This window comes from Pagrus pagrus, assembly GCF_965226575.1.
Source record: "Pagrus pagrus genome assembly, chromosome: 7".
NCBI lineage: Eukaryota > Metazoa > Chordata > Actinopteri > Spariformes > Sparidae > Pagrus > Pagrus pagrus.
This window is the reverse complement of record NC_140191.1, coordinates 4,113,606-4,126,437: the sequence shown is the minus strand read 5'-3', so window position 1 is coordinate 4,126,437 and position 12,832 is coordinate 4,113,606. Positions and strand designations below refer to the sequence as shown.

Below are 12,832 nucleotides of genomic sequence, written 5' to 3'. Positions count from 1 at the left end.
AACAGCAGTCTTCTCTAGCCAACATATCGTACATGACTTAACAGTAAAAGACGGAAGCTAAAGCTTCATGTTCCAGGCAAAACATGGACATAAAGGATGTTATTATATAGCATAGCAGAGCTGACTAGCTAGCAAATCATTTTTGTTTGCATTTTCAAATAGTTTGCTTTTACTTTTAACAGTAAAAGAGAAAAAGTTTGCGGATGCGTTTGGCAAAAAACGTCAGGTAACGTTGCTGAGGTGTTAGCTTAAACTCTGATAGCATCCAGTAGTCATGGCGTCGACAGCGGCGAAATATGACAGCTGTGAGTGTGAACTTTTTTTTTAACCCTACAAACTTATGTAGCAACTTAATAATGATTTCTGGCCTTGGACGTTTGGTTACTGTTAGTAGTAAGCTAGTTAGCCAGACAGGCTAACGAAATCAGCTTACATTGAAGCATAAAAACAGTTTAATCAAGTCGTTACACGTTTGTTCCTATGTTTTAGTTGTAGAAGTGAAAGAAGCCGAGTACATTTAGCAAATTATATCGAATGTTTCTGTTCTATTTCTATTTCTAAGTAGCCTAATGCGTACCTCGCCATCCCATCACCAGAGCGTTAAAACGTGTTTGTGCCTTCCTGACTCTGGTGTTAAACCTCCTCCGCAGGTGAACCCAGTCTGTCATTAAACTTCACACTCAGCTTCTGTTATTGTTTCCTCTCTTTTGTTCTTCCTCAGACAAGGACACCAGAGGCTCATTCACTCCACTTCCGAGGGAAAATAAAGGGACAACATGGCCGGCTCTCCTCAGAGGACTATTTACACTTCGACGCCCCTCTGAGCTCCTTATGGGACCGGCTTGAATGAATGCTGCATGGTGAATACGATAGGCCCCCTCGGCTTTTGTGCCCCCGCTATGTAAAGAAACAGAAAGCTGAGAGCCGACTCCCTCTCCGAGGAGCGGCGGTGAAACTCGGCAGCAGGGAATTCAGTCGCCCCCCGAACCCTCATGGGAAATGAAAAGGTGGCTGGGTTAATAGCATATTGACAAGCAGCATGGCAGGAGTGTGTGCATGATCAGGAAGCGCCCACATGCAGCAATGGGAGGTGTGGCGAGGGCGACCGGAGGGGAACAAAAGGAATGCACAACACTGGAACAAAGCCAAGGAAGAGAGGTCATTGTGGCAGCAGGGTTTGGCAGAAATCCCAAAAGAAGACATACAATGGATGAAGGGCTGCGTGTCATTCATTTCTGTTATTCCCAGAGATTATATGACAATCCATAGTACTTATATTTAACTATAAGTATTGTTACACGCTTTCACAGGCTCTGTTTTATAAAGTCACAGTCTTTCCACCACACTGAGGTCTTCATTAGCACACAGAACCGGCTCAGGTGTCACTGTACAACTGAAGTGTTGAAGCAGTTCACTTCTGACAGCAACGACGCTTTCAATCAAGACAACATATTATCAACTCAACCCCCATATACCATCACGATGAGTCACACAATGACCAAACCATTCGCCAGAATAAACGATGGCTGAGTAAAACGTTTCTTTATGTTGAAACTTTTACGTTTGTTTAGGTTGAATTCTCCCCCACCACGACGCTGTGCTTGTGCTCTGGTTGGCATTTACACACAAAAACCACTTGGTTAGGGTCAGGAAAACATCACGGTTTGGTTTATAGACCTGTTTTGCCAAGACAGACAGATGGAGATGGTCTAACTTCTGGTGAAAAACATGCTTTTGGACGCCACAAAAAACGCTGAAAATATCCCAAGGTCTCCTTAAAAAACACACCTGCTTCTGATGTGACAAAAACAGATGTAAATATCCCCAAGCTTCCTCAAAATTATCCACTGGTGTGACTCAAACTGCAGTCTGGCAGCCTTGGCTTGTAATAACATAAGAAAAAATTAAAGAAAAGTAGGCTGATGTTAGCAAATATCATTTATCTGCTAACTGCTGCACAAATTAAGAGGACGTGCAAAGTCTTTCTGGTTATTATATTTGTTAAATTAGCTCGTATGTAAGTCTTGGTCCTCCACATACACTAGAAACTTGATACATGCCGGGAGTGTTAAGTTAGTGCAAAAATTAGATTAGAGAATTTATTCAATATCATTAATCAGGATCCACACAGGATCACAAAAACATATTTTTTTTTAAGAGCCAGAAGGTAATTAGCCTAGCTTAGCATAAATGCTGGAGGTAAAGGAAAAAGATGGTCTAACTGTGAGAAGTTAACAAAAACCTGCCTCCCCATAAATTTTATTTTTAATCCGTAAACAGAAATGTAAAAATGACAATTTGCTGTATTAGATTGAATTATGTGCCACATCCACAGTGGCTAAACAATGTGCCGGATGTATGGATACATTGTTTTATAAGGAAACTTGTTATTTTTTACATTTCTGTTTGTGTACAGATTTAACAATTAGAGAAGCAGCTTGTTTGAACTTTGGAGAAAAAAGTCAGGCTAGCTGTTTCGTCATGGTTGGAGCTAAGCTAAGCTAAGCTAAGCTAAGCAATAAGCCGTGCTGTTCTGTCTCCTTACAGACATGAGAGTTTCATCTTCTCATCTCACTCAGGGAAAAAGTGCTTTTATGTTTATTCCTCAAAATGTTAAACTATTTTAACTGCAAATTACAAACTTGTTACATGTAAGGGAACAAAAAGTACAATATTTTCATGTGACATGTTGTGGTTGTGATTCATACAGCGATGAGTAAATGTAATAAGTTACTTTCCACCACTGGAGGCTTCACTCATGTAACAATGAAGGGACAGTGTCAGTGAAATCAGCTGTTTGACTTGAATGCAGAGAGAAGAGAAACTCTTGCGCACCATCAGGAGCCTCAGTGTGAACACACCTGACAACTAAAACTCACTTCTGGTGAAACACTGCCCTCTGCTGGACACCGACCCTCACTGCAGCTGAATGGTGCAGATATTTAATCTCTAATCTGAACCAAATCTAATCCTGAAAATCCACCATCCAAATCCTGTCATGAAACTCAAATCAACATAAAAATAACAACTTTTTTTTAAATAAGTGAAGAATTATGTTTTGTTTGTTGTGATTTCAGGTTTCCTGGCAACAGGTGTGGCTGCTGTGACAGGTGCAAAACAATGGAGGTGACCAAGGTGGACAAGCTTCATCTCAAACACTGATACTTTAAAAACCCAAAGACACATTATCTGTCAGTTTTAACTGGATTTTCTTCTCTCACCCTGAATCCAGAACATGAAGGACTCTCAGCAGTGTGGACTGAGGAGAGACGTTGATGTTTGTGAGCTTCGCCTCGACACAAAGTAAGAAAACTTATTTTTGGGGTTTAAAACACATTTATAATTTAAACACATATGACCATTTTTCTATTTTCTGAGCAGAAAACTCACCAGCGTCCCCGACTTATCGAGATTTCACTTTCTGAGGGAGTTGTGGCTGAATAACAACAAGGTACAGCTTTGTGGATTTCAGCTACAGTTATTTTTTAAAGTTTAAAATGCATCAGAAATACATTTATTCTTTATTTTGAATGTTTCAGATCAGAGAGCTCAGCTGTCGTTCCCTCAACTGCTGCTTAACTGAACTTTACCTCCACAATAACAACATCAAGTCCATTTCTGGTGAGTTTTGTCATTTCTTTTCTGAATTTGCAAAAACAGTGTTGCAGCACTCTCCTAAGCAACTGAAGTAGATAAACAAACAACCAAAAAAATAAAAATAACATGTCTCCATAATGTCTTCATAGTTATCCAAATCTCCAGAAGATTCCCGAGATCCCAAATTGATTTGAAAATATTTTTTTTAGGCTCTCTTTAAAGCTGCACTGTAGCTGCAAAGCTAAAAACAGTGTAAATGATGCCTTGAAATCAATTTGGGACCTCCGGACTAGATTGGATTAGTCTGGCTCAGTCCGGACGAGCTGTATGGAGCCACTTCATGTTTCTGATTTTGTTCCGATTTTTATTTTACATCCAAAAACGAGTACTCAGCTACTTAAGCTGTTTTGCTGTGAAGCTCCAGAAATGTTTTTTGGACTACGAAACTTCGCCCGACTTTCCATCAGCATGAGGGTGAGAAGATAATGACTGAATTCTCGTTTTTGGGTGAACTGTTCCTTTAATACTCCTTTAACCTGCTCACTGACTGCATTATCTATCAGGTATTAATTTATGCAGCTGACTGAACGCAAGTTAGTCCAGTTCACCACTTGTGCTCTAGATAAAGAAACCTGAATCCCTCCTGGTCCTTCACACAGAGGCCCTGAATCATCTGACCTGCCTCCGACTTCTTTTTCTGCACAACAACCAGATCAGAGGGCTGGAGGACACGATGCACGAGCTCAGGAGGATGCAGCAGCTTCAAACTGCAAGTGAGTCCACCGACATACATCCACAAGATCACACAGCAGGCTGAGAACGTGTCTGATCCTTCTTCTTTGCAGCTTTTTTCCTCAATCCCATCTCCCATGAGCCTGGGTATCGCCACCATGTGATCCACTGCTTACCTTCTGTCCAGGTTTTAGATAGGAAAGGTGAGATCTTCAGACCTTCACAGGGACAGATGCTACTTGTGTGGCTTGTACTTGTTTAAACGTGTCAGTATCTATCTGCTGTGTTGTGTTGTATTGTCAGAGGTGACGTCAGCAGAGAGGAGGTCGTCCTTCCAGATGTTCAGCCAGGAGCGTCATCGCGTCCTCCAGTCTGTGGCCTTCTGCAGACGGGCAACATGACGGCCCACCAGCTGAGAGGATATTTGTTATGAATCTTGGCAAATAGTTCAGTTATTACGCAGTGCAAACATGTGTTTGTTGCATATTTATGACACTGTGGTCCGCTTGAATTACTTTATAATGACCAGTCAAAGTACAATTTATTGACCTGCTTATTCGAGGTAATTCATACGAGGGGAACTCCAGACGGAGACGCAATGAATCTGATGAATGTTGTTGAGGCTCAAGACTCTCAAGCTTGAGAATAAAAAAATAAAGGGGGTGTTGAGTTAGAAAGCGGCGGTCTTTTAAGACCTGTAGCTCGCTAATCATCTCTGCTTAGGTCTCCATTTATATACAATAAGAAACATTTACCAATCCAGATGTTTTTAGGTTTTCTTGAGTATCAAATGAATCCAGAAAGTCCAAAAAATCATCGTCCACAGCTAACTCGCTAACTCCATGGCAACAGCACACTTCCTGTTAAATTCCCCCAAATTATGGGAATTGTAGGCCCGAAGTTAAAGATAATTATCCCCAGAACGGATTAAAGACAAAGAATAATAATGCTAAAGTCACAAACTCTGTTAATACGATGAAGTGGAGCGTTGGGGAGCACAAAACTGAACATTACAGGGCTGCACAAAGACGACTTGTTGCAGGATGTTTCTCATCAACATCAATGTTAATGAAAGTGAGAAAACAATTCCTTGATCCGTCTCTTCATCCGGATCTGAACCAAAAGTAAATGGGGACTTTTCTGGGCCAAGAATCATCCTCTACCCAAGTTTCGTGGAAATCCGCTCAGTAGTTTTTGTGTAATCCTGCAGACAAACCAACAAAACAAACAAACGGACACAGGTGAAAACAACCTTCTTGCTGGAGGTAATTAAAGTAATCGTTAGTTGGAGCTGTAATAGAAAAATGAAGAGAAGAAAACTCCAAAGATGGATATGATGAATGGGCACTTTGATGAAGTTGGTCTTTATTTAATGTGATTCAGCTCAAAGTTGTTTGACAGATTGAAAATGATCAGCGTTCAGGAACAAAGAAGCCACGTTGGACCTGCTGTTTAACTTCAGACGTCTCCGTCAGGCTGCACAATAAACAAAACCAAAACCAAACTGCTTAAATGTTTTCAAAACAAAGTGTTTGTATGTGTCCTGGACGTGGTGTTATTGTGCTGCGTTGTCAACAAATGAGAAAAAAAACTTTCATCTTGTTACAGTTTGTAAAATCCTGAGCGTTAACATCATCTTTCACGATACACTTATAATAAATTCATGTTTATGTTGTTTATATTTAAAAATATACATTTTTGGTCATTATTGTGCAGCCATGCTCTCCACTCGCCGCCTGCCACATGTTCATCAGTACAAAACAAACGTCCCAATAACAAGTCAAGTATATTGCAAACAAACGACAGCTCTGATTGGCTACACAGTCACTTCCCCTCCTGCACGGCTTGCTACAGTTTTCTTAAGGCAGAATTTCGTTCCATCATCGATGTGAACCGTTAGCTCGTCTCATCATTACCCACAATTCCTCCTAGTGACCTCTACCACAAACACATCAGCCTACGCAATTTATTTTTCACATTCACAAACGACAATATCATCTGAAAAAATTAACATATAAAAAAGACGAAAACATGAGCGTGGTAGCACAAACCTCCCTCGAAAACGCTTTAGTGTCTCCCTGCCTCTGTGACAGTCTCATGTCGATAATAAATATGGGCTCTTCTCTCCGGCTGGACCAGAACATGTCTGGCTTTCAGTGTCACTGCCGGTCTGCTCGGTCTGTGGTGTATGGGTGCGGTCTGGAGATTCTGATGTTCAGTTGTCAGCAGCTGTGATGGGAGTGGAGTTTGATGTTTCTGCTGCAGAGTCTGAAGGAGCGTCGTCCACCGAGAGCTCCTGCATGGAGTCTGCTGCCTCCTGCACAGCTTCACCCTCCTCTGAAACACAAGAGAATATGTGGTGAGGTCTGACCGTGCTTTTATTTTGAAAAAATCTGAATCAAGACTTCTGAGGACGAGGTCCAACCATCATTGTAAATAAATATATGTGACTGTGACTCAGACAGAAATGTAAAGAGGCTTTAAACTTGTATTCATGTTATCTTTAGTCACGTCCTCATTTAGACATTCAGTCCTCATTCTCTGATGCATCATCTCATGTTTCCCTACTCAGCTCAATAAATTATATAATAAAGGTCCAGTCGTTTTCAGACATTTTACTTCCTCCTGACAAAGTGCAACCTGGACAAGAAACTGATTTGTATGAAGAAACTTTCATGACTTTTTAAATTCAGCCTTTAAAAAATTCAAATAAACGAAACTAAAATGATGCTAAATTCAGATATCTGCTGGTGAAATTACCTTTTTGTGGACTCTGCTTGTCTCTCTGAGCTTTATTTTATTACAAAGTAATGACCGCTCATAATGTAACAGTCTTTGGATGTTAGCCTGAGTGTATGCGATGAGGGATCACTGTAGTTCAGTTTTATTCTTGCTCTCTACGCTGGATGACGTACCTTTGCTCTGCTGCATCCTCAGTTTGGCTGTTTCTTCCTCCTGCTTCTCTCTCTGCTCCTGCAGACTCTTGCAGACTTTCTTGTGGGTGAACCAGTGCATCTTCTGGCAGGCTTGGTCACAGTAGATCACCTGGTGCCACAAAAAAGATTAAGTTTACTTTATTGACCGTGTCACTGAATAAAAGGCACAAACAAAGGAGAAAGAAAATACCAGCACTGAGAGTTTAAGAAGCCGTCGAACACAAAGTTCCAGTTTGAACCCAGTCGGTGACCTTTGCTGCAGATTTATATTATAAAAAAAGTTACCTGCTGGGAAGTTGCAGTCTAAAAAAACACTGTTGTTTTGACACTCACCATTTTACAGACGGAGCATCTCTTCTCAGCTCCCTTCTCTCCACAGGAAGTACAAAACTCTGCGTCCATGAAGCCGACCTGACCTGTGATGGCCTGAGTCAACACGGACAGAGCTGTGGGGTCGTTGCCCTGTGATGATGGAAGAAAACAGGACAAGAAAACAGATCAGGCTTCAAACAACAAAACACAAACCAAGAAAGATTTTCATTTAGGTTAGAATCATTCAAATCCAAGTCATCAACACTCAAAGTCTGAACTGTCTAAATTTTCTCCAGACTCACGATCTCCACAGGAGCGATACTCCGCACCAGCTGCTGCAGCAGAGTGGCGTCACAGTAAGGAAACTTGCGGATGCACTCTCTGAGAAACTTCTCCTGAAACACGGGGAAGCCATCGCTGTCTCGACCCTTCAGCAGACTGCAGGACAGGGATCAGAGAGATCAAACATGTTAGGAAATTTAAGTCAGAGCTACAACAGGAAACATATCCTCAGTTAAAATCCCCCATGACCTCACCTCTTGATGAGGCCGTCCAGTTTGTCCTCACGGTCTTTGAGGAAGGAGGCACATTTTCTCAGCACACAGCTTATGTAATGCATCTTCATGGCGAGCACTTCGTTCATGTCCTGCTGCTTAATGCACTTCTCACAGATGAGCTCCATCACCCGGCGGCATTTTTCTAAAGCCTCCACCTCCGCCAGCAGGGGGTTCTCCTTCACCAGCATCACCATCTGTAAAACACAAACGATACTCCTTCAAAATAAAACATCTCTAATGGTATATATTTGATGTATTGTCATGTTCCTTGTTGTGTTTTACATGCATGTTATTTTACATTATCCAGTTCTGTTGTCGACTACGGCTGCAACCAATTATTATTTTGATTATTTATGAATCTGCCAATTAGTTTCACAATTAATCCTGTGTTAAATTTTAAGAAATTGTGAAAAAATGCTCATCACAATTTCCTGGAGCCCAGAGTGACATCTTCAAGTTGCTTCTTTTGTCCCCTCAACCCACCAACAACCAAAAACTCTTCATTTACTGTCATTAATGACAAAGAAAAGCAACAAATCATCACATTTATGAAGCTAGAAACAGCAAATGTTCACTGTACGAACATATTTTACAAAGTGTTTTGAAGTGGTGTATTTTTGGCACAGACAGAAGCTCATTTCATGCTTCCTTGTATGCCACATGATCCAAGAGGCCCGGGAGCATGCTGCTCTCCAATCTAAGTAATCACAGCAGCGGCTGATTAGTTCTCTGATTATTTGTTTCCTTGCAACATGGAGGAATATAATCAGTGAAATTGGCAGCTGGAGTGTTTGAATGAAGAACTGCTCATTGGGATGATGAGTATTTCTCTACAGAAATGCACAAGGAGATTAAAGGGTGGACTCATTCAGTCTGAACACACATTTTCAAAACAATCACTATACTACAGCCTCCTCTTTTCCTGTCCTGCTGTGTCGTACCTTGACGGGGTTCAGGTTGGTGCTCATGATGACTTTGTGGAGAGGTCCGGCCAGTTTGGGCGGCAGCTTGGGTTCCTTCTCCAGACCCTGAGGCTTGGTGTAATAGTCTAGTCTGGCGCGGGAGAAGAAGTTGTTGATCACAGTGACACAGTCGTGTTGCCCTGAGGAGGGAAAAGAGGAGGCATGAATACCATCTTTGTCACATGTTTATGTTCAGTCAGAGCAAGTTTCATGCTATTTTAGTGCAACACAGCTCACTGACACGTCTGTGTGGGAGATACTGGAAGAAGTCCTCTACTCTGAAAAATAATTGTACTAAAAAATAGAAGAATAGAATAGAAAAGGGCAAAAATTAAACTAAAACAATGAGTACAATCTGCATGGTAATTCTGCTAATGATCAAATTAAATGTGTAAAATGTTCCTGACTGACAAACAAGTGGTGTGTGTGATCCCTCGTCTTTGTGTGTGGGATGATACAACACTTAACAACACTTGACTGTTGTGTGAATGAGCGCACGTCACATCCAGACGTACCAACAAAGGCGGCCATCTGTGCGGCAGTCCTCCCAACAGAGTTGACCACGTCTGTCTCTGCCCCCGCGTCCAGCATCATCCACGTGATATCAGTCTTACCTACAGCCACAGAGGAAGAAGAGTCACAGCACATACAGGAAGAGACTTTCCAAAATAATCATATTACTGTGTCAACTCCAACATTTCACCGAGTTATGACAACAGCTTACCTGACAGGCCAGCAAACATCAGCGCTGTGTATCCATGCTCATGCTGATTACAGTTCACATCTGCTCCGTGTTGTAGCAGCAACCTGCACATGTCTGCTTTACCTTTGTAAGCAGCGTGCATGAGAGGGGTCATCCCATACTGTGGAGAAGATTGAAAAAAGACATTTACACAAACAATTTCACTTTTACATAAGCAAAAACTCACACGGCTTGGATTACAAAAGAAAGCATCTGTTTCAAACACCTGATGCTGACAGGTGGACAACAAAGGATGAGAGACAGCAGGAAGGACATGAAGGACCGTCTCCAAAGCCTTTCAGTGGAGTGACTCAAGTCCTCTTGTCCCACACATATGTCAGTGAACAAAGGAGGAGCTTTCCTAACAGATCTTAGGACGCTTTTTCTTCTACATAACTAACAAACAGTTGTGCTTAAAATTCACCTACACATACCTGAATGTGTGCCTCCAATGAGTTCATCATCATATTCACATTTGACACTTTTGCATTGATGATTACATTCAAGTTAGAGATGTTAGCTGCTGTTGATTGAGGTCGATTGATGCAGGAAAAAATGTAAATGTTTTAATGCAACAGCAGTTATGATGATAGGTTAATGAATCTGATCTAAAATCTTTCTGTTTTACTGATTACCACCAAATTAACCAGAAGATATGTTACTCTTATCTACGAGAGGTTGGCAAAAGTGCACTTTCCTGACTTAAGCCGAAGTACAGATACTCAAGTATAAAAGTAAAAAGTATCCCTCTGAAGGACATTTCTACCGGCCATCTCTATGCAAAATGAACTGAACCTTTATCACAACATGTCTTTTCTCCCCATTCGAGTCTCTGTCAGTTTCATCTTGTTACGTTTTTAAGCATCGTTTCATCTTGCTACGTAATGTCGTGCGTTAAACGCACTGACAGACTGAAATCAGTCTTGTGATGTTGGGAAGGCAGCGTGCAAAATAAAATTAATGATTAATTCTCCTCAAATGCATTAAAACTAATGTAACCTACCTGTTTTGAAAATGTAAGGAGAGGAAAGTACAGATATTTATGTTAAAATGTTGGGAGTTAAAGGTTGTCAGAAAAATAAATACTCAAGTAAAGTACAGATACCCCAAAAATTGACATATACAATAACGAAGGCTTTGTAATTAGTTACTTCCTACCTCTGCTTGCTGCCATCAAATGCAGCAGGTTTTCAACTGTATGATTTATGTGCCTTGAAATGAATACATCCAAAGTATTATAAGATCAGATTTTAAAATTAGATATAAAATTGAATTAACTTTATAAGCCCATTGAAGTTTAATAAAAAGCTCACCAGCACAACTATTTTATTGATCCTGTGAAAGGAAACAGACTAAAACTTAACAAACCAACTAGTATCATCCAGCTCTGAGAGTTAACTCCTGTGAGGAAAGCTCTGTTACCTCATCCAAACAGTTGACTCGCACATCCTTGCAGCCCAGCAGCCTGGAGGCCTCTTGAACATTTCCTAAGTGCATGAAATACAATCTTAATACAGCATTATGAAAACAACACCAAGCTTTATTAACTGTTCTCAGCTCTAGAGATTAAACCACCTCTATTTTCTGAGATTGTGTCATATTCTAAGTCTGACATAATACATACTCTTCTGACTCCACAATGCAAACAATCCCACAGAAACACCTTTTAAAATGCATGTAATCCTGACCTGCCAGTTCCCTCAGGTGGGCATGTATTTGACAGTTAGCTATCACAGGTAAGCTACTCATGTGCACACTATTAGCTGTCAGCTAACGTTAGCGTGTGCCAAGCCTAGCATGCGAACTCACATTTAAGTGAATTGCCATGATTTGACAAGGTAGTAACCGAGTAGTAAAAGCAGGAGGCTGACATTATTTCCTTATTCTTATAACTAATGACACAAATATAACAACTTAAAACAAGAGCTAGCTAGCTAACCCCTGTGTGGTGTTCCAGAGGGATTAGCGTTAGCCGAAGAGGCTTACCTGCCGTAATAACCTCAAACAGTTCCTTTTCGCTTGAAGACAAGTCTCCCTTCTTCGGAGCAGACATGTTGGTGACTAATAGTTTGAAATTAGACTACAAGGGCACAAATAAAGCGAGAAGTTCTTGAGTAAATCTTTCCTTTCCGCGGCTCCGACAATCTGCTGATGCTCGGACATGAAGGCTAGCTCAAGTCGAGCTGTCATATGGAATGTACCACTTGCGTTCTGTGAGGAGGGGGGTTCGCAGGTCACAACCAAAAATATATACCGGTAGCTTGAATACGTTTTAGAAACTTATTAAATGAGGATATGCTGATAAAAACATGCACGATTTATCGCAGTAAAATTAACTATTTACAGCCAAGATACTAAAATTTGCACAATCACAACGAACAGTTACCCCCCTGTGCTTTCGCTCAAACACTCAGTTGGGCGGAAGTCTATAAAGTTGATGCAGGATGCTGCACAGAGCCACATGTTGATCCTGACAGCTGACCTCCTGACAGCCACCTGAGTTCAGTCCTCCTGCATTATTATGAGCAGATAAATAACCCGTGTTTTTTTGTATTTCACATTAAGGTGATGACACAGTCAAATGTCTAATGTCACTTTAATAAACAATACATGAGATGGCTCATCTTACAAAACAGTAACGGAAAGTAAGAACATTTAAGTACTTGCATTTGACACTATTTGTAGTCTACTGTATTTCAGAGGTAATTATTATTTATATTTTTTTTACACTACTACATGTATTTGACTTGCAGAACTATGAGACACTCATTTAGTGGAATTCCTAATTTTCATGAATATTTTAAAGAGAAATCTGCATTTTTTATAAAAACATCAGCCATGTTTTTCAATAGCTTCCAGGTCATTTGACCCATCGACTCAAAATCAGTGCAGAAATGTCTTCCTATACGGGTTGAATGAGACACACCTGTTTTTATTGGATGTTGGTGGAATTTCTATTTTTCATGAATATTGTAAAGAAAAATCTGTATTTTT

At 40.7% G+C, this 12,832-nt stretch overlaps 2 protein-coding genes across 3 annotated transcripts; one reads left to right on the top strand and one right to left on the bottom strand.

Annotated features, from left to right (window-relative positions):
- Nucleotides 1-3,074: 3,074 nt before the first annotated feature.
- lrrc72 (leucine rich repeat containing 72) lies at nt 3,075-4,802 on the top strand. Of its 2 annotated transcripts, none has more exons than XM_084358703.1 (7): nt 3,075-3,135; nt 3,233-3,303; nt 3,382-3,451; nt 3,540-3,621; nt 4,257-4,370; nt 4,443-4,532; nt 4,633-4,802. In XM_084358703.1, the coding sequence occupies exons 1-7, from the start codon at nt 3,121-3,123 to the stop codon at nt 4,728-4,730; spliced, it is 540 nt and encodes a 179-aa protein (XP_084214829.1). In that variant the 5' UTR covers nt 3,075-3,120; the 3' UTR covers nt 4,731-4,802. The 2 variants fall into 2 exon arrangements, with proteins under 2 accessions (XP_084214829.1, XP_084214830.1); XM_084358704.1 differs by having other exon boundaries at nt 3,082-3,126.
- An 864-nt stretch (nt 4,803-5,666) lies between these two features.
- ankmy2a (ankyrin repeat and MYND domain containing 2a) lies at nt 5,667-12,029 on the bottom strand. The gene is made up of 10 exons (XM_084358702.1): nt 11,825-12,029; nt 11,261-11,325; nt 9,821-9,959; nt 9,612-9,710; nt 9,076-9,236; nt 8,114-8,328; nt 7,880-8,015; nt 7,599-7,727; nt 7,245-7,374; nt 5,667-6,666 (listed from the first exon to the last, which is right to left on the bottom strand). Exons 1-10 carry the CDS (start codon nt 11,889-11,891, stop codon nt 6,545-6,547), a joined length of 1,263 nt encoding a protein of 420 aa, XP_084214828.1. The 5' UTR covers nt 11,892-12,029; the 3' UTR covers nt 5,667-6,544.
- Between the last annotated feature and the right edge of the window lie 803 nt (nt 12,030-12,832).